The following is a 22213-nucleotide window of genomic DNA, read 5'->3' on the forward strand; positions in this document are numbered from 1 at the left end:
TGGTGTCTCAGAGCTGTGGATGATGGCTACCTCAGGAGTCAGGACGATGTTAAAGTATAGCCAAGAAGGGAACAAATCCAGCAGGAATTCTCCTGGGCTCTGGTGTCAATAGTATGTGGGCAAGGGCTTCTGAACGCTTTATGGGTGAGCTCTACGAAGTGCTTCAGTCCTGCTTTTAAATCACAGCAGGTCTACACACATCCAGCCTGAAGGTGATGAAAGAAGTCAGTGCTTTTCTATATCATACTAGTGATCACTCCTGTGAAGTGCCAGATGGTCTCCTGTGCTTCACATGGGTCATGGGAGGTTCATTTAATGGATAGCTCTTCTCTTAAGGGCATGGAAGAGAGAAGTCCTTCATCAAACCCTGCAAGATTAGGAATAAGGTTGCTAAAGACTTTCTCTGCTATTGTGATAGTCCGTAACATGGCAATGTTCAGTTTTCCTCTCTGTGTTACAGTCTGTCCTGCCTCCCTGCTCTACTCAGCAACTGTTGAAGGACATCTCATTTCCATTAGGGGCCACGTTTCAGTGTTAGTGCTGTGCTAGACGGGACACGAGGACAGAGCACCCTGATTGTTCTTGGCCTTCCACAATATTCAGTAGCGTTTAGACTTTGGGCCTCTTTAAACGCATGTTCATTGTTTTACTAGTCTACTTGCTTGTGCATACAGGAGAGGAGTTCGTACAGTGGCTGTACTACGCCTTGACTTGTGATTCCAAACCAAGGTAGCCCGAGGTATCCCGATTTAATACCTCTTTGCTTACATGGTAACAACATTGTCGTAGGATTTCTTGTGCTGTATGTCATGTCAGTAATTGCATCCCTTGTGGGGAGTTCCTGTACATGTCAATAGATTGCTTCTCCCATTACAAGAGAGAAATAAGGCATGCATATTCCTCACCCTTGTAATTATAGCACTTGGTGCTCCTTGTACTCCTGTGCTTATATTGCTAAGCAAAGGATCAGACGTGACTTTTTAAGCAGAACAGTATTCTGCCACATCCCTGCCCAAATGAAGCATCTTCTGGGATCAAAAATGAACTGTAAAATAATTGTTGGCTTATATGTTCTGTCTTTGGTGTGATGTGCTCATCCACTTCATCTCTTTGAGCCAGATCTTCTGGTGCTGTAAACTGCTGCTGCTCTAATATAAGCCAAGGGAGCCACACTGGTCCATACCCACTGATATATCTGTCCCTTAATGTCCACAGCCAACATACATATTAAGTCCCTGTCAAACATAATGAAAACAGATGGCTCTTGTGTTGGAAATAGCCTCAGATCTCATTCCTTTCCTTAGTTTTTGTTTGTTTGTTTATTTTCCCCTGTCTGTCTGTGTTCAGCTCCTTCCTTTTCCTCCTCCTGGTGCATGGACCCATGGCCCACACGGCAGAACTGCGTAAGAAGCATTTTGAGTTTTCCGCTCAAGATACCTCAACTTGGTTTCAGTCAGATTAATTAACCCTTCTTTTCCCCTGCCACCCCTACGTTTGGTGCATTATGCAAGAGTAAAGTTTGCCTGGCATAGAACTGGGTCATAAACCGGCCTGCTGTCAAGAAGCTATTCCAAAACAGAGTTGCTCCTCTGACTTGTGAGGGATTGAGAAGCTCTGGTGTTTACTCTCTAGAAAATTTATATTTGATGCCTCAAATAAAATTGACTTCCAGCTTCCAAACTGGTTCTTCCCTCCTTCTTCCTCCACGTACAGAGCTGTATGTCAACCCAGGTGTTTCTACACTGGGAAAGAGGAGTTGCAAATGTAACGTGCGTAAAGAAGTGAGTTCCAAACAACATGCCCAGTAGCTTTAGCTGCTGTGATTTGGCAGGAGTGTCCTCTGCTGGTACCAGCTTGGAGCCCTGCTAACAGAAGATGTCTGGTGTGAATTGCAGTTGCATTGAGATGACGATTCAGTAATGTTTGGTGAGTTATGACCAAATTCAGCCTTGATGTAATTCCACTAAACCAGCACTACTCCTGTTTGACTGGATCTTAGGACAAGTGGCTCCTTTTCATGGACATGAGAATTACACACTTACATTTGCATTGAGGAGAGGAAACGGCTGCAAAGACTGAAAAACAAACCCCCATTGACATATGCTAAACAGAAAACTTGATCTTCCCCCAGAATAGTAATTTCTCAGTCCCAATAAGAAGTGAATTGATTTGGAAGAAAGCCAGTTAAATGAAATTTCTTTGCGGTGGGTAAATTTACTGTGCATAATGTGCCAGGTTTTATCTGTATAAAAAGAAATGGATAATTTCAAACTCTGCTAATACTGCTCTTGAGTTTTGCATCTGAATTAACACGTCGGTGCCACTGCGTGTCTGTGAGTAATTTGGAGTGTTAGTTGGGAGTGAGGCTGTTGCTTTGTCCCACGGAGGCACGACAAGCAGAGCTCTCCTCTCCTGCTGCCTCCAACTGACTCCAGGTCCTTTTCCGGGGGTGGGGGGAATTTTCTGATCCTGGTAGAGTTGACCAGATCGTTGGGAGAGGATCCTCCATGACCGACAAGGATCGGACCAAAGGGCCAGCGGAGGGAGAGCTTCCTGAAGACCCCAGCATGATGGGCAGGCTTGGAAAAGTTGAAAAACAGGTATATTGGGTCAAGACTGGGCTTTTGATGGGGCTGGGGGGGTTTGAATGCGATGTGTTGGTTTTGTCTTGCCTTATTTTTCCCCAGTGGGACATTATCATTTAGAAAATATAGTAAAAGCTGAAACTGTTTTGAAGAAGCAGCAGGTTAGATGTTGTGAAAAGGCACTACATGACTTGGAAGCCTCAGGACTCCTTTTGAAACAGGTGCTTTGGAGTCTGTGACATACAGACTTTCTTTTTTTGGTGACTCTACCAAAAGACCACATTAATTTTGAAAATGGCACTTTGGCTTTTTTTGCCATCATGCTAGACACGTTTCAGATGAGTCCATGAGCTGTAGCTATCTTCCTAGAGGATAAGGCTCAGAAATCCCCATGGCTGTCTGAGCCCAGGCAAATGCCAAATGCAGTCAGGATCTGAAAGCCACTGGGAAGGTGCGAGTGTTCTCCAGCTTTCCTGGAGTTTGGTGCATGCCACAAAGATTATAGGAGCCTAAGGAAAACCCTATAAGAAGGTGGAAGAATGAGGGGTTTTTTTCAGAGTAGGACAACTAAATATTTACTACAAGTGTCAGCTTGGTGTGGGTCAGTGTATGCAGAGGTCATCTGTGAAGTCCAGGCATACACTTATGCCTAGGTGGGTTGGAAACTACCTGTCCTCAGAATGTTAGTTTGCTTTGACTTGCATGAAGTATGTAGTGTTGTGTCTGTGGTGCGTTGCAGGTTCAGTCAATGGAGAAGAAGCTGGACTTCCTGGTGAACATTTACATGCAGCGCATGGGCATCCCACCAACAGAGACGGAGGCTTATTTTGGGTCCAAAGAACCAGACCCAGCCCCTCCCTACCACAGCCCTGAAGACAGCAGGGAGCACATTGACAAGAACGGCTGCATCATCAAAATCATCAGGTCCACCAGCTCCATGGGTCAGAAGAACTTCTCTGCCCCTCCAGCCCCAACCAACACGTGCCCGCCCTCGACGTCGTGCCAGCAGCAGGTCTACCAGCGGCAAAGCCACGGCTCCTCGCCCGTCGGAGACCCTGGCTCGCTGGTTCGCATCCCGCCCCCGCCCTCCCACGAGCGCTCCTTGTCAGCGTACAGCGGTGGGCACAGGGCGAGCGCAGAGTACCTGAGGAATGAAGACATTACAACCAAACACCATGAGAGTGCCATGAGAGACAGCGACACGTCCATCTCCATCCCCTCGGTAGACCACGAGGAACTGGAGCGCTCTTTCAGCGGCTTTAGCATCTCCCAGTCCAAAGAGAATTTGGACATCCTTAACAACGGTTGCTATGCAGCCGTGGCCAAAATCAGACCCTACATTGCAGAAGGGGAATCAGACACTGATTCTGACCTCTGCACGCCCTGTGGTCCTCCTCCCAGGTCAGCCACGGGCGAGGGACCTTTCAGTGACATGGGCTGGTCAGCCCCCAGGCAGTGAAGCCTTCTTGCGGCTGCCGAGCCACATCCAAGTGTTGGCAGCTGCCCGCTCCAGCTGTCCACGTGTGGAACTTCTCAAGGAGATTGACAGCTAAGGTTTTCCTCCATCTAGGACATCCTTAGCTGGTGGATACTTTCTTGCAGCTTACTCTGGGGGGGGTGTGTGTGTGTGAAATGAGCAGGTCGGACCCTGCATTTGTGGAAGAGGTCACCGTGGTGAGCAAACTGGAGCTGTGAAGTCCAGATTTCTTTCATACTCTCTTTCTAAGATCATTAGGTGAAATTATTTCATGGTGCAGGGTAGGTAATTTGCATTTCTTGGGAATATTCAGAAGTGCAGGGCAGGAATAAATCACCTGGCCAGGGCTTTTCGAGGTCACAGTAAGCGGTGGCTGGCAGATGTTAATGTGGGAATTGCCACACCATGGCACTGGTGATACATCTCTAGGTGTTCCGGAGTCACATAACGAAGGCGTGTCTGTCTCTGGCTCAGATTTCAGGTCAAGTGTAATTACTGGGGGGTGGGTGCTTGTTACTCTGTGGTTCCTCATGAACCATCACGAAGGTGGCATAATTCCTGTATAATACATGGAAACTTTGTGTAGGCCCCTGGGGGAGAGGGATGGTGGCTGGAATATTTGCATGAACAGAAGATGTGGCCTCAAAGTGGGACAGGTTGGGATGCCACTCTGAACCAGAATGGTTTGGAAATTATCCCGTCTTAGGAAACCTGAAAAACCCAGAAATGTGAGCTTGAGTATAAGAAGAGAAACTACCCAGAGGGCAGAGAAATGAGGCAGAGAAAGAGGACACAAGAGACTGTGGGGATGAGATTTTATGTTTTAAACCATGTATTATATTTAATTATCTCTCCTGTTGACAACAGACCTGGGGATGCTTTGGAAGCAAAGGCAGAGCAAAGCAACCCCTCCGGAGGGATGCTGTGGTGTGAAGCCATTCTCGTGGCCAGCACTGCTGGTGTGGAGTCACAGCCACACCAGGCCAAAGGAGAGGGTGGCTGTACGAGATGTTGTGGTCCCTGTGTCGCTGCGAGTGAAGTGCTGAGCTCCATCCTTTTGCAGCCCCCTTGATCAGAGCGGGCACTTTCCTTACTGTTTGCATTGTGCCTGAACACTTTTGCACACACTATTCCCTGTGAAAACCTCCCCTTTCTTCTTCTACCCTGCCAAGAATCTCACACCCATGTTCCCAGGACATCCTTTGGTTTCGTTTGGATCCCTTGAGCTAAGAGGTGCTTCTTCATTTCTTCATGGTCTTTCAGAAGCCTCTTACCTGTGCTTGCCCACAAGTTGTGCCAATCCAAGTCTGACCCCTTTCCTTGTTGTTCAAGTACTTGCTCTTGGAATGATCTGTGTGTTTTACCAGGAAACCTCAGCAGTGCATTCAGGCTGGGGGAAAGCAAGGGGAAAAGTGATGCTCGAAGTTTCTTTTGGGACCAAAACAAAGTCACAAAGTGATCCTTTAGATGGATAAGTTTTGGGTTGGGTTGTTTGGGGTTTTTTTTTTGCAAGGGGTTGGATCAGCAAAAGTGTGTTTGGGATCCATCTCCAGGGCTGGGACACCATGGCTGGCGTTGTGCCTCTGAACCCTCCCATGCATCTACAGCCCGAATCTCATACCTGTTTTCTGCTGGGGCTGGGGCTGTGACTTCAAACCCTGTCTCTCCACATTTTCCCTGTGTCCTATCAAGAGCCTGTTAAGGATGATTAGGTGACAACTTCATTTCTGTGTGACCTTTGAGAGGTTGAACATAGACTTGCTTGGGGTGAATGGAGAATTCACAGCCTTTTCTCTCCTCCTGTTTGCTTGACAGGAGGCAGCAGCCAGGGGGGAAACATAGGCTTCCAGCCATGGCAGTTCCTTTCCTTGCTATTTCATCCTCCCTTGTTGTCGTTGTTGTTACCTCCTGTAGTTTCCCCTCTCTGCTCGTGCTCCCAAACTCCTTTTGGCTCCAGATTTCTTTGCACAAAGTGACCCTGGTGATGCCCTTGACTTTCCATTCGGAGAGACCTTTCAGTGCAGGCTGCCTGCAGCTTCTGCAGCCTTGCCCCCCATGCATTTTGCAAAACAAGATGCCTTCTGGTAGAGCAGGAAATGTCAGCAGGTCCCCAGTCAGACTGAGTGGCAGGTGGTTTTTACTGACCACGAGAGGGAATTGCATTGGGGGAGGTAAAAATCAACTTTGCTCCAGCCAGCTGCTCGCTGCAAATTTTGCCCAAACGAGAGATAAGGATTTGTTATCTTATTTATTTGCAGTTACTTTTCAAGGCCTGCTGGAAATTTGGCACAGAAGAAGGGTATGATGCACAGGGAGGAGCTCCAGATGAGGGTGATGTCATGTGGTCCTACTGCAGTGCAGGTACATGGCTCATCTTTGATGTAGGAAGCAAAGTCGACAGGACTTCAAGGCACAAATTTTGTTGGATGTAATTTTGATCACATACTGCTTTTGAAGCTCTATTGGCTCTATGTTGAATGGCCATTCCCTAGATCCCTTCCTCCTGCCCAGATGACATTACACCCTTGAAAGCAGATACTGCCAGTGTGTCTGGAGGAGATGCAGTTCCACTGTGTCCCCTCGAGCGCTCCACAGGTTGAAATCTGGCAGTCTGTTACCTCCTTTAGGGACTGCAGAACGAATTGTGTTTTCCCTCTTCAAGTTACTGCACTAGAATTTATAAAGATCTTCTCACTTGTAGGTTTAAAAGGTGTTGAATTTGTCCCACAGTCACAGAAAGCTGGGTTTATATACCCACAGCACTGCTTGTATCTTGCTGCTACAAATTGCACATAGAATTTTTACAGCTTTTTTAGCTATTGTAAAAAATATTCTGCCTTTATCTGTGGCACCATTTCAGAGAAGCTCTGACACACGCCTCTGTCCACAGCCATGCCATAGATCATCACTTCTCATTCATCCAGATAAAAAGACCTGGATTTCTGGGTTAACTTACCCCAGAATTAACTCCAAATAATGAGTTAACTCCAGTTATTTCCATGAAATGATTTATGCCTGCATAACTGATAGCAGAGCCTGCTTGTTGCTTATCGACATAAATAATTCCATCCCTGTCCTAAATCGTGGTCCAATACTCCCTACAAACTCTTCACTTTCAGTCCCTTAATTCCCCCATGCCTGTATCACACCTGGGGTAACCTCCCACAAGAAGTCTTCACCACTAGATTAAAAGAAAAGAAATCAGTTTTGGTTTAGCTAAGGTATTTCCAGTGATAAAGACACTTAAAAGGATGGTCAGGCAAACTTTGGCCCTCTGCTGAGCCTTTCTTGTGCTGGTTTTTGCTCCCCTTTTCCTCCCAAGCCTGGTTCTGTGTTTTTTGGAGGACATAAACAAGCTGTAGACGATGCCAAGTGTGGACAGAGGAGACCAAGGAGAGTTGAAGAAGGTGTGAAAGCCAAATTTCCAGCAGGCCATTCTGAACTGCTGCGGGGGTGCCCGTGCACGGTTGTGTGCACAGAGCCTGGTTCTGAGCTGTGTCTGTGCTGAATGTGAAGCCAAGGCCTTGGTCCCAGGCTCTGGTCTCCAAGAAACTTTTGGACTTTGTCAGGATCTGGGTCTAGGTCTGGAAAGACATGCTGCAAATGGCCCCACCAGCAGGATAGAGCAATTCCTGCGATTGGGACCTGAAGACACAGTGTTTGGGTGCTTCAGGGCCAAGCGTGAATTCAGGATGCCTGAGGAGTTCATGTCTCTGAGCAGGAGATGTGGCTGGAGGTGTTACAATCTCTGTGCAGGTGGCCTTCCATAACGTGACCCCAAGACATAGGAACAGAGCACTAGCCATAAATCGAATTTCCCAATATTTGGGAAGGGACTTTGATGTTACTCAAGTGCAGATTTTGTATGTGAATTTCCTTGTTGACTCATTTTCTTATTAATAATTTTTAAAACAAAAGAAAAAGTCAAGGAACTCACTGAAAACAAACCTCTTGTCCAGCTCAGAAAGCCATTCTATTTCTTTAGACAGACTATGTGATAGATCAGATTTTCTAAAAATGTATTTTGTTTCAAATGCTGCTTAACAGATCCAGATAAATTCTGCAGGATCATTGCTATTTACAGATAAACAGGTATATTTTTACACTTTTAATTGATTTTTAAGATTTTAAATTATGTGACTTTTTAAGAACAAGTTTGTATAATCTGCCTGAGAAGCCAGAGAGCATCACCCCCGATCCAAATGCTCCCCTTTCCTAAGTTTCCCAAGAGAAAAGAAAACCACATTTACTCCTATTTCTCTCAAGAGGGAGCTCCTGCAAACCTCATTTCCCTTCGACTATGGTCACAGCAACATTACTGCTAAAAACAAAAGATAAGGATTCAAAGAGAAACTGGAATTCCTAAGGAATTGGCCCAAGAATTACCCCATATAAAGACCTGTAACAGTGAGTATTTTATTGGGAAGGTTAAAAAGCCCAGGAGCAGACTAAGGATTTCTCTTTCTCCATCCACACTCGTGTGACCCCTCAGGTTGAGTAAGCCCTGAGCCTCCATCTCTTTCTACCCAGCACTCCCGTGGTCCCCCCACCCACCCTTGCACGCCCGCATCCTCTCTCCATCATGAGTCAGCATCTTCTTCTTTTCACCAGCTTCCTTTTGGTGAACCAGAAACAAGGAAATCAGATACAAAAGCTCCTTCACCTGCAAGTAACATTGAGGCAGCGATGCGGAGGGCCGTGGCACAGGGGTGAGGGCAGCAGCCCCCTCCGAGCCCCGTGTGGGGTCACCACTGCTCAGTGGTGTAAAAGCAAACTCCTGCTTTTAGCACACCAATACCCTGTCTTTTCTGCATCACAGAGCAAAATTTGCTTAGAACAGGGGGTGTGGGTTGGTGGGGTTTTTTTAATGATAACAATAGGGTGGGGGTTTTTTAATGATAAGGATGATGATAATAATAATGCATAGGAATCTTCTTTAGTATATCTTAGTGTTTGATGCCCCAGTGACACAATACTGCTTGCCTTATCTTTAGTGTCTAGAGGGAGAGGGATTACACACCTTTTGATACAGTGCTAATCACGCTTCTAATTTAGGTAGCAGCAAGGAGCGGCTGCTGCAGGAGGAGCAGCCGGGTCCTTTTTAACATATGAATGTGCTTTCTGGACTATCTCACGTGACTGTACTCTCAATTTTGCCTGCTACTGCATGCAGCCTGAGATGAGTAGACAGCAACACGCTCCAGCTGTATCTGCACTCCCAGATTGCTGTAGTACCTGACGAGGTAACGTTGCCAAAAGCATCATTTTGGGGAGAGACCGTCCTCCCCGTGACCCATCACGTAGGGTGCTGCGGTGCTTCTGTAGGTTAACACTGATATACCAAGTGTCTTTCATGCTGCAACTGATTGTTGCCCCGTCCCTCTGATACAGCATGCACAAACTCCACTTCTACTGCTTGTAACTAAGGGATTAAAACACCCCCCATGTTTGTACCTGTGGTTCCTTGAAACGTGTACAGGAGGAGGAAGAAATGCAAATTGTGTTGGCTGTGCATAACAACACCCTTGCCATCCAGGTGCCTCTGAAAAAGAGCATCCTGGATTCTCCTTCCTGAGGGTCTGGAGGAGCAGGCAGAGCAAGGCAAGCAGTGCCAAGGATGGAGGCCTCCTCTTCCTTTAGGAGATGCCAATTAAACGCACACATTTGGGACTTGCCATATGTCTCTACTGATTCCCATGGGGTTCTCTGGCCTGCATCCAGCTCTGCTGTACCTATGCATTTGTGCCTGCAGCCCAGCCCAAGGGGCAGAGGGGGGAACGTGGCTCCCAAATTTTGGAAACCTCTCTTTGGAAGTTTCAAGCACCCTTGTCTCCAGCCCTCGGGGGGTCTGCAGCTATGCCACAGCCATTCCTTGTGGAAGCATCTCTTACTCTCCTTGCGGAGAGGCACTGAGCTACCTTCATATCTCCAGAAAAGTTTTACCACAGTTCTTATCTGACTGCTGTGAGGCCTTCAGGGTTTGCCCACCTTGCTGGTGTTTGCTGTCTCGTGTCTCTTGGCACTGCTGTTGCCATCATTGAGTTTGTCACTGGTCCCATATCCTCTCCCTCCTGACTATATACAAACACAGGTGTAATGCCAGAGCTCTGCTCTGAGACATGCTTTTGGCCTGGCATCACTAGATGCATAAAGGAGCCTTCATGTTTTGTTAGCATGGCAGTGTTGCTTTTCATTGGTAATTTATTTACTTCCTCACTGAGCCACCATGGCCTCAGCACATCCCTGGCTGGTTCTGCTGGAGCCTTTGGGCACAGGGATGGAGCCTGGTTTGCCCCTCTGGACAGCACCCTGTACAGGTTTGTCCCCTTGGCTTTGGCTGATGGTGGTGGAACAGGGATGAGGGTTCACTGGTTTTCTTGTCACGCCAAATGTCTCAGAGAAGAGCTTACAGACTCTCACACTGTTGATACTTTTTCTCCCTGAAGCAAGAGCTGCTTTTGAGACCCCCCCAGCCTGCTTCAGCGATTCATGCGTGGGGCTTTGCATGCCAGGCTCCAGCTTGATAATGGGGAGAAATGGAAAGCAGCTGGTCCAAGCTGTGCTGTTTCCAAAGCTGCCAGTGAACCTGGCAGCACCGTGCCCTCTCCTAATTCCTGTAAATACAGCTGCAGATGAGTTTTTCAAGCAGCATCCATTTGCCTCGTCCTGAGAAACTTGAGCTAACTGCAACCACAGAGCTTTCTAGAACCCAGTGCCAAACTCAGGCTGGATCTCACCTGCAGCTACGCCTATAATTTGAGGGCAGGGTTCATGGTTTCAGGTAGAGGCCATGCCAAACTCTCCAGTTTGGGTGGTCCTGGCCCAAAACCAAGGCTGAATGTCATACTGCTGGTGAAGCTTCCCCTGGAATTTCAGCTTCATTTGACACTGATGACTGTGGACCTGGGGAGATGCTCTCTCCTTCCCACTGCGTGCAAGAAAAGGTTGGCACAGGCCTTGCAAGCCAAGACAAGAAAATGCCTCCTTATTTTTGCATGCCATGGGCACCCCCCATTAAAAGTAGAAGCAGCATTTCGTGGTGATTCCTTAATCATGACCAGCACAGTGTCCAGACCCATTATTTCACATATGCAGTGATGCTCATGAAAGGGATTTATTACAGCTAATGGAGATAGAGGGCTTAGTCCTTTAGCATCTCTGTAGACACCGTGTTCAGCCTTGCTGATGACCTGAAGAGGAGTCATCAAAGCTGATGACAGATCTTTTATGTCCTGCATGGTTATTCATGCTAATCCAACATCTTCCCTGGACCTGAGGATATCCCATGCTCCTGTCAGCAGGCAGGATGGGGACCCTTCTGTGTTGGTTACTCTTCCCCACCACCTAAAAACAAACCCAAAAGTTTGAGGTTTCTTCATTTTTCTCAAAAACTTACTGCATGGGGTAGAGAACCTACCTTTCAGGAGCACTGAGGCAAAACAAGAGATCTTGTTTTGGGTTTTCTTGTTATTTAAACCAAAAGAGGGAAGAAACCCTTCCCTGTGAGGGTGCCCAGAGAAGCTGGGGCTGCCCCTGGATCCTTGGCAGGGTTCAAGGCCAGGTTGGATGGGGCTTTGGGCACCCTGGGATAGTGGAGGGTATCCCTGCCCATGGCAGGGGGTGGGACTGGGAGGGCTTTGAGGTCCCTTCCCACCCAAACTATTCTATGATTCCATGATTTTAAATGAAGAGCAGATTTTAAACATAGTTGCAGTCGCTGCGTGGTATATCAATTGCTTTAGGAGAGTCAATAAATTCTTCTTATAAATGTTTTATACTTTTACCAGTAATTCGTATAGGTGGCTGCCACTGTTCTTACACAGCAATGCTCCACACTCTAAAACTATACTCCTGTTTCTCCAGTATAGACATTGTATTTATGACATTTATCTTGCTTGGTGGCACTTTGACACACTCTCCATGTATCCTGCACACAGATTGCACATGACACACCAGATGCTGATGGGCACCACTACATCTAATAAGTGTACGTGTGTTGAACAGGCACTGAAGCGTTACCTGCCTAGGTTGTGATGTGACTCAACATAACTGGGAAAAGAGGCACATGAAGACCTTGTTTTGTTAAGAAATACACTGCATTCAAAAGCTACATCAAACAGATTTTACCAGTCAGCTAAAATGAGAGAGAGAGATGGCTTCTGCAATGTTACTCACAAAATACCTGAGCAAAACAAACACCCACTGCCCAGAAATACTTTCAAATCACTGTATTTCTAGATATTTTTCATTGCTGTTCATCTGAACTGTAAATTCTGTACAGATTGAATGAAGCTCACAGTTTCTCTTTGTCATAACCTGCAAGATAAAAGGACAACACAACTTTGGCTGCAAGAGGGTGTGCATGTCGTTTGTGCACATGCATATATGTGTTGCTGTGTGTGTGCAGACACATGCTCACATACCCTCTGAAGCAGATAAAGCTGCATCTGAGATGCACAGGGGGGAAAAAAGTAGTTCTTTTGTTTCTGGAGGTGGGAGAGAGGGGGTAAAACCAAAGCAAGATACTGTTTTGAGAAAGTCCTTCTGTCAAAAAGGAAGATTTGCAGAGGGGAATGATGTGTAACTGCCATCCCAAGGGGAAATCCCACTTCTGAAGGCAGCGCAGGCCATGGAGCAGAGTGATGCAGTTGCTTTAAATGACAATTTGTTTGGCTTTCTTTAAAACAAACAAAAGAATAGAGTGCCCAGTGCCAGTTCCAAGCTCAGACCAAAAAGCCCATTCCTAGGGTGTGTGGCCCAGTGGTTGTCCTGTGACATCAGAGAGCCAAGGGCAAAGGCTTTACCTGCTGCAACCAGTAAACTGGTGCTGACTGGTGGGCCGTGCCATGGTCTCCTGCAAACCTGGTATTGCATCCCCCCCCCCAGCACAGGCTACTGCCCAAGCAGAAGTCCTGCTGCCCCGTGGGTCCTGCTCTTACCTTTGCCTATATATTAATATATAGGCAAATATATTAAGCCCCTATTAAACATCATTGTAGAAAAGTGAGAGGAACAGTCCTCAAAAGCCCATTTTTGATTTCAGACTTACAAAAGAAATGACAAAGTTAGGGTCAGTAAACCAAATTTTCCGATCTGGTCCATCCCCAGACTCCCAATTGCCCCTACACAGAGATTTCACCAACCTCATCAAATGAATCATCCTCTAGGATTTGAATCTGCCCATACTTTGGCCAATGCAAGATCTATATTGGGTAGAATTCACCCTTCAGTGTTTAATACCAGTCGAGGCACAAAGACCTAAATTTTCCAGTTAAATTCTGCTGGGTTGAAAGAATAGTAATCAGATTCCTGCATTGGCCTGAAATTCATACCTGGGTCCAAAGTTACAGGTTGTAAGGAGCCACTTCAGTCCCAAACGTGTTCCTAAGCCAAGGGAACATCCATTGCTGGAGTAAGTCACCCTTTCCCCGAGATACCCCAAAGCCATCAGAGTTTGGAAGGGGATCTGGCACATTTGGCCTTAACTGGGCTAAAAGTAGTTCATGCATTTGTCCTGATGGTGAGCTGAGAGGTGCATTTCACCCTAGGACAGGCCTTTCTGGCTCCCACTCATGAACAGCCAGGGGCTCAGCTGAGCATGAAAGTTTGGTTGTCCTTTGGAAAGCAAAGACAGCTGCTGCTTTGCCTCCTTTGATTTGCTCTGTTGCCTTGGCTTCTTTGCACTTTCGTTTCATCTCCAAAGAATCTCTCATGATGCCTTTGGTACTTTAATGTACAATTTTAAACCATTTTGTATGTATTGAACTGTACTCACTTTCTCTTGTAAAATAGCAATTGGGCTTTTTATTTTCCTCTTTTTTCCCCCCTTTTTTTTTCTATTTTTTCCTCTTTTTTTGGTGAATGTGTAATTTCCTCTGTACATTTCAATCATGACTCTGTGCAATGTACATTTTATAGGGACAGATGCCAAGGGAATGACCTGTAGTTTTCCAAAGGGAATAGCTAGAACCACACAGTCACAGATGGTTTGACGTTAGCACCGCAGGAGAGCAACGTAGCCCAGACTTTTACACCTAAGTTGAGTGTGATACAGCGTGTACCTTCACCTGAATGACTGTGGCAGCTGCAGAACTGTCTATGTGTGATGTTAAAAACAACAGCGACGGTCGCGCTGGGAAGGGAAACGGAGGGAAATGAAATAACCACAACCATTAATTTAAGCCTCAAAGCATCAGAATGGAAAACTGCATTCAGTAAAAATACCAGAGATTTAACCTTCATGAGATGAAATACACATTTATTTTTCTTTGCACTTCTTTGGTTCACTTGGTTTGTTTGTTTCGGGTGATTTCTTGGTGCTTTGGGAACTTATTTAACAGCTGATGAAGAGGAGCGGGGTGGTGACTGAGGGCCTGACCTTCCTGGCATTAAATCTTCACACCTTGCTTTCTTGTTTCTAAGGGTTTTCTTTCTGATGCATAAAATCAAGCTCAGAAATCTCAGGTGCCCTCAGTTACAAGGACGCTGCCCCTTCAGAGTCCTTGAACAATATTGATTTTCTTAAGGTTAGACATCAGCTGCATCCTGACAGATAAAAGATGGTTACTGAAGCTCCTCACCCCCTGTGCCAGCCCCTTATCTCCATGATAAAAACTGAGGCTGGTGTCATCAAAGTGGGCTCAGAGCCAAGAAATGGCACTGGAAAAGGGACCTTTATCTGTCCCATGAGTTGTCTTGCTTAGCAAGCATCAGCCCTAAATTAAGAAAGTGCATTCAGGATTTTGGAGAGCTCTCTAGGAATGAAGAGGATGGCCCAGTAGTATTTTCCACAGCAAAGCTGCCTGATGGAACAGCAAATCCATTTTACAAGAGAAAAGGAAAAAGTAAAATCCCTCCCTCCACACTGACTTTTCTTTTTTGCCAGAAAAATTAAGTACGAGAACCTAGATGAACCAGTGCCTGGATTTTAAACAGCCTGCCAGCTGCCAGCCATTTGGATGAGGCAGTGAAAGAGGCCTGGCAGAATAAATGCTTTGCTCCAGGCACAGCAGCCCCCAGTCGTAGCAGATGACTTGGCTGGAAGCCTTCAGCATCTCCCATCCTCCCCTGAGCAATGAGAGACAGCCAGGTGCGAGCGTTTCCCAGCGGATACAGCACATTAAGATGCACTTAAATAACATCGGGTTTATTTTCTCTCATTATGTTTCACACCAGTGAGAGAAGCAGGAAAATTCTCATCTTGCTGAAACACACGTCATCTGAGCAGGCTTGTGTGCTGCTGGCATCACAGTCCTGCAGCTGCCCCCACCACCCAAGCAGGGATGCTGGTGGAGCCAGATGTGGTACCTGCTGTGCCGGATCGGAGCCAGCTGCCCAGTAGACCTGGAGTCCTTGCTCACACCATCACTGAACCAACAGGAGAGACCACACAGGAGGAGACATTGCTTTCTCCTGGCAGTTGGCCTCCAGTGCCCTGATCACCTGGTCCAGAGGGAAAATCAGGGGTACTCTTATCCCTACAGTGGTAAATGTCCCTTTTTGTGGAGCAGAAGCAAGTGCTGGAGCTGTAGGAGCATCCAAATTCCTGAGGACAGCAATTGCCCTGGCTATCACAGGAACATTTCTACCTAGTTTTTCTTACAGCAAAAGCTCCTCGAGGGAAAATTTGTTTTATTCAGATTCTTGGGGCATCCTCAGTGCTTTTTGCCACATGGTCTGTCAGGATGCCAGGAGCTGGGCCCTGGGGCGGTGGGATAGCACAACACACTGTGGTAACTCCAGGACACTCCCATGCAAGTTCACAGCCTGCTGGCTCTAATGAGGCAAAAGCAGCTGGTTTAAGAAGTGAAGTAAACGTTGTTTTCCTGCATGAACATGGTTATTTGGGATTGTAAATGCTGTGGCAGGGTATGAACTTCTGCAGGACCAACTCGTTGCCAAAATCTCTGCCAAGCTCTGTTCCTAAGCAGAATCCCAGCCTGGGTATTTCTGTGCCTTGTTCACTGACTAATTAAACCATATACTATCCATGAAAATTAAAGAAACATTTCTTCCTTATTCACTGGAGGGACAAGCAGGAGTCAGTACAAGGGGAAGAGCCAGGGTGTAAAATCTCTGTGCAGGTGTGACACCTGCAGCTTCTCAGTCCAAGGTGGAAAAAAGGCCAGCCCCAGCTTTTGATCCCAGTAACATCTGACTCCAGCACTGAGGTTTCCTTATTGTTTTCTGAAACTGTGGAATAACTCAGTGACAGAACCATGGATGAAATCCCTCTCATCCATTTACTGCTGCTCCAGCCCTGCTCTAGGGTGTAACTTACCCTCACTACCGCCTCAGCAGGTCTCTCCTGTTTCCATCAATAGTAACCTGATGGTGGTTTGGGGCAGCAAGTATCATTTTGGAAAGAAATCTTTTTCTACAAGGTGGTAACTTTTTATGTAAGGAAATTAAGAATATATAAGATTATATAGCTAAGCAGCAAGACAGACAAAATGAAGTGGGGGGAAGAGGAACAGGGCATGGGACACACTTAAAAGACTAAGTTGGCATGGATAAGGAACTTGGTGAATGATGGAACATGAGATTTTTCACCCAGAACTCATGAGCTGGTATTTTAGCTCCTTGCCCTTGAAGGTTTATTAACAGGAGGCAAATCAATGATGGAGAGAGAAGATTTTTTGATACCACAGCAAAGCCAGAAAAATTCTTGAAACCTTTGAACTTCCATGCTAAACAAACCAAACAAATGTGCCCGAGCTCTGCTTCCCACTTGAGCTTTCAGAGACCTCTCAGCTCCAGCTGAGTCAGTCCCAGGTACTCCCCCACAGCCAGACCTATCAATTACATATTTCCTGATGAGTAATTAAACAAAGGGTTTAGCTGCACTAACACCCTTTATTGCTCCAACTTTTTAGTACCAAGAAGGAGTAAAAATCCTTGGAGTGTCTTTTTCTCTCCTTGCTGCTGGTCAGCCCTGATGTGAGGTTTTGGTTGATCTGAAATTTCCTTAAATTTTGTAGCTTTTCTCCTCAATTCCTTGTTTAATCCCCAAAAGAGTGTGTGGTTTTGGGGCTGGACCCCCACACTAAGGTGCAAACCTGCATCTTTTCAGGTATTGATTTCTCCTTTACAACACAAATGCTATAATGTGGTTTTATTCTTTGCCTTCTCCTGACTTGGCTGAAGCTTTTACTGAAGTCACAGCATGCAGGAGCCAGTCAATATAAATCAATTAAGACAGTTTTGATTACGTGGTTAAACCAAATGGCAGCACATGCTGAGGGCTGAGAGATGAAGTGGGAGAGCTGGTGCACCACGATCCCAGCTCCCTGCTCTGCATAAATGGGGCTTCAGCAGAGCAAACACATGAAGGCACGTTTTCCTTGGGTGAAAAGGGTTTGAAATAGCAAATAAAAAAGTGATCCCAGATAAAGCAGCTCCTGCTTAATAGTGACATGACCAAAGGATATTTCCAGATCGCCCTGTCCCAATGAGCCAAGCAGGGTCAAAGTGTAAACTCAGAAGCACAGAATCACTAGCTTGGAAAAGTACAACTGTACCAGTCCTCTACTAAACCCTGAGCACCTCATCTACCTGTCTGTTAAACACACCCAGGGATGGTGACTCAACTCCCTCCCTGGGCAGCCTGTTCCAGTACCCAATAACCCTTTCAGAGAAGAACTTTATCCCAACATCTGCTCTGACCCTGCCCTGACACAGCTTGAGCCCATTTCCCCTCGTCCCATCACCTGTTAGCTTGGGTGAAGAGACCAACACCCACCTCTCTACACCCTCCTTTCAGATCAGTGTAGGGGGGGAGAAGGTCTCCCCTCAGCCTCCTCTTCTCCAGGCTGAACACCCCCAGTTCCCTCAGCCTCTCCTCATCGGATTTGCCCTCCAGCCCCTTTCCCAGCCTGGTTGCCCTTCTCTGGGCTCTCTCCAGGACCTCAATGTCTTCCCTATAGTCAGGGCCCCAAAGCAGCACGTTGGTGCACACACACCTATGGAACACATAGTGTGAACTCTCTCCAGAAGGGCTCACAGCTGACATTTCCTCTCCAGTCCATCCTGCAGAGGAGTCGGAGCTCCTCTTCCCGAGGAAGGCAGCTTGCTGGAGGAGCACAGCCTGCCACAGAGCCTGGACCCTAGATGGCAGAGCTCGCTCGCATCCTGCCTGCTGCTGCAGAGCATCCCCCGGGCGGCAGCAGCCGAACTTCTGCCCTGTTCCAGCTGAACTTCTGGGGCCTTCAGAAAGCCACCTACTTGGTAAGTACAGCTAAGCACCGATTGCACAGACACAGCGGGGTTCCTGGGGACTCCCAGGGGAGCAGCTCTTACAACCAGGCACCTTGGAGAGAGGTTTTTTTCTCGAGCACATACACGGGCTGTGCCTACATTTCTCCCTCAGCAGTGCAAAGCACCTCGATTTAATGTTCCTAAATAAGGGAAGAACACAGGCAAAGGTTGGGCTCGTCCCTGGTTTTAAGGAGATTCCCTTTGGATGTCTCACCCTGCCTGTTGTGGTGTGGAAACAGCATTACTGGTATAAAAAGAAGGGACACAGTGAGGCTGGTTTCTGAAATGGGGCAAAAGATGTGTTCTGTGAAGTGTCCAAAGCTTCCAGGTGGGCAGCTACCAAGGACTCAACTACTAATGTCTCCTGGCATCTTGCCCTTCAAGCTGAGGCTGACCGGAGAAGAAGAGCATTTGGGTTTGATTCCATGATTTATTGATAGCACTGAACATATTATCCAAAGCTGCCTTCTCATCTGGGGGCTGGAGGCAGGAAAGGCTGAGGTGGGGGCAGATCCTGTCTCCTCTCCCCCAAACGAGTTTCATACCTGGTTGTGCTGCAGGTGTCTTGACCCCCCCCCACACACACACACACACACACCACCCCCCATCATGCTGCAGCTCCTGTAGTTACAGCCACACATCCATCAGTGGTTGGGGGATGCACCAGCTGAGGGAGGGGGTACCAGAGCAGGGGCTCAGGTCTGGGGTATGCAGACCCTGCAAGGGCAGCTCAGCCACACCCCTGCTGGCATTTCCCAGGTAAAATAAGCACTTTTAGATTAATCTCCTGTGAAAGGGCAGTGTCTGACCAGGACAGCATGAAGATGCCAGGCTGTGCAGCCACAACCCTCTTCCCAGCAGAGGGTGCAGGAGCTTTATTTCCAGGGTCGCTGATAGCGCATCACTTCGCTAATTTAGGCTGTGTATTTGTGTGCTGATGGCAATCTGGTCCTGCCTTCCCTGGCTTGCAGTGAGATCACAGGGGCTGTGCTCATCTCATCTGCATCAAAACACTTGCGACACTGACCCACGGAAGGGAGAGAAGCTCCCACGTAAATGCAGCTGTATTTCAGGTGGAGGAAAACACATACTCTTCCCCCCCCCACCCCCCCCCGCATTATTGCTTCTTTCCTGTGCTGGGCAGGGCTATTTAGCTAATGGACATACAGCTCTTTGAAGACGTATGGCACTTTCTAAAGTCTTCCTGTGATCACTCTGCACTACTCCTGAAAGGCAACGGTGCAATTCATCTTCCCCTGCAGCAGGGAAGCCTTTGGGACCAGCCTCAGAGGTGATTTACTGCGTCTCTTCCTAATGGAGAGAGGGTTGGGAGGCTGAAGCTGGTCTTTGAAGGAGATGCTGTGTGATGGCTGTTGATAGGGTGTTTGGTATAGAAATGGGATGGCTGAGAGGGGAATACAGGTGGGCTTTATGCAAATCGAATTTCTACAGTTTTCTAGGGTACAAACTGGGCAAGGTGGTTTTATCCAAGATGTAAGAGAAGCTGCTTTAATGAGTTTTGCAAAGGTTGGAGTAAATACCCCTGGTTCTGCAGAAATAGGAGCTCTTCAGCAATCCCATTTCCCCACTGCATCTCAGACTGCCTCCTCCCATGGCAGAGCATCCTGCATGCTTGCACCGAGGCACAGGGACACATGGGGACATGGGAAAGGCTCCTACTGCTGCCCAGCAGCTGAGGCTTGTCTTGGAGAAGGGAGGAAATAAAACCAAGCACTGGGTCACTGACACAAAGTTGAGCAGCATTTGGGGGTTTTATTTGAAGTGTTCTGTGGGGTTTCTTGGCTGAGGGTTTATTTTAAGAGTAAACCTGAAATAGGGTCTTTACCACATTGGGGAAATTTGATGGAACTGGTTGAGTTTCAGAATTGCCCCTCAATCCTACCACAACAATGAGGCAGGGAGGGAAGAAAATAAAAAGCAAGCAAGAACCTTTCCCATTCCTTTCATTTCCAAGATTTCCAGGAGCCAGAAACCACCTGTCACAGCTGGGGGTGGGGATGAAAGCTCAGTCCCATGTCATCCAAGGAAAAAATTCCTTTGGAGTGCAGGGGGATGGATGTGCCAGGTGCTGAGCTTTATTTGCCATTCACCCTCCTGCCGCACTGAGAAGAAATGAGAAACAGTGAAAGGAAGGAACTGGCTGAAGGAGAAAAGAGAAGCCAGCCTTGGTGATAGTAAATGCTCCTTCATAAACCACTGCTGGGGAGCAGCATGTTCTTACCCTGTTTCCAAGCAGATAAAGTTTGTTTTCCCCTCCAATCTTCACAGACATCTCTCTGTTTAAAAATGGATTTTAGAAAAAGGATGGGAGAAAACAGCCCTGTGACCTTCACATCTATTAAATGGTCAGAGTCCCTTGAAAAATATCTTGATTATAGCCTGGCAATTTTCTCTGGCTGCTCTGGAGCAGAAAGGCAGGGCAGCTGATGTAGGCGGGAGGGCAACACAAGCAGCAGAACTTGCCTGTGTAATCTGAAGAAAGTCTTATTCCAGAGAGCATGCAGTGATTGCTGTGTCCTATTCAGCCCTTTGGACAAAGAGTTCAGATCCCTGGTTTTGTCTGAACGTGTCTCTCAGTTATCTGCTGGCCACAGATGTGGCTTCATCAGAGCTGCTCATGTTTATCACAGCTGATGAGGTCCCACATTACTTCTGCCCATATGTGTTCCTCTAATTCATATCATGTGGGATGCCCAGCATCCTTCTCAGGAGCCACACAGCTGGGCTTTGCCCAGGGACAGTCTCTAGTGCTACATGTGGCTTGTAGGACAGCAAAAAAGATGCTCCCAAGCACTGCTCACATCCCCCTAAGTAACCCAGGTAAATCCTTAGTAGATAGTGGTGCATGTCTAGTGGTACATGAAGGGCATCACAAGACATGCATGTACTGGTGATCCAGTGGCCATGGCTGAGCATCAAGGCAGTTTGTGGGCTCCTAGAGTGAAGGCATCTGGGACAGCCAGAGGCTGCTGAAGGTGGATGCAGACTTTGGCTCAGATGGTTTTGAAAAAAGTCTTCAAAGCTTTCTGGTTATGGACATTGTATTAACATGTAGTCAGAGAAATTTCCAGGCATCTCATGGATGAGACTGGCAATTGAGTTCTGGATGTTCTGTGAGTCCTCACATTAGAGTGTTTCGGGGGGGGGGGGGGGGGCTTGTGCCAGGCATTATTTGTGCAATATCCACAGAGGGGAAAAGGTTCAGTTCTCTTGCCTGTGGCTTCGAGTATCTTTAGTCATTTTGGTGAAATAGAAGAATAAGCCTGAGCTTTGTTTTCCATGGGCAGGTAGGCAGGCAGCCAGAGGGCTTGTGAAGAAAGCTCCAAACTGACTCATGACCTCTCCCTCTCAGGCACAGAGATTTTCCCCTTAGGGACAGGGGCTGTTACAAGAAGCTGCTTTCTTTGCAAGTATTTTTAGGAGGGTTTAATGAGTTTCCTGTTCAGAAATCAAAAGCCAAGAGAACAGCATCACAGTCTGCTCCTCACCTCTGAGGGATACCATCTCCAGTCTATCTCCCTCTTTGGTGCTGTAAAGGGGGGAGGGCACAGAAATTAAATACCCTAAATATCTGTTATTCCTAGTCCTCTCAGCCTTGCCCAGCCAAGCAAGCTTTCCTTGGCATCTACATAGGGACAATCACCAAAAAGAAATACTTTGAGACACTCTCATTAATTCCCCATGTAGACAAGACACAGAGAAACTCTGATAGCTTCTTCAGATGTTGAGAGCTCCAGCTCTGTGCCCTCTGTAGAGCTGCCAATGCAGAGCCCTGGCTGATCTCTCTCATGCTCCTATTTGCTGAGTGAATTAGAAGTCTGTGCTTATCGTGGGCACACAAAACAAGTGTTATCTCTGTAATTAGACTGTTAAA

The 22213-nt window shown here is 47.1% G+C and overlaps 1 protein-coding gene across 4 annotated transcripts in view; it reads left to right on the forward strand.

The window, feature by feature from the left end:
• The window catches only part of KCNQ2 (potassium voltage-gated channel subfamily Q member 2), a gene marked incomplete at both ends in the record, with an annotated part of 67181 nt that extends 63137 nt beyond the window's left edge, over positions 1-4044 (forward strand). For all 4 annotated transcript variants that reach the window (XM_084271423.1, XM_084271425.1, XM_084271422.1 and 1 more), the window contains 2 exons: positions 2477-2600; positions 3325-4044. In XM_084271423.1, coding sequence (XP_084127549.1) covers positions 2477-2600; positions 3325-4044 — 844 coding nt within the window. The remainder of the gene's footprint in view (positions 1-2476; positions 2601-3324) is intronic.
• Positions 4045-22213: the final 18169 nt, after the last annotated feature.

Source organism: Gallinula chloropus, assembly GCF_964237585.1.
Source record: "Gallinula chloropus genome assembly, chromosome: 16".
Taxonomy (NCBI): domain Eukaryota; kingdom Metazoa; phylum Chordata; class Aves; order Gruiformes; family Rallidae; genus Gallinula; species Gallinula chloropus.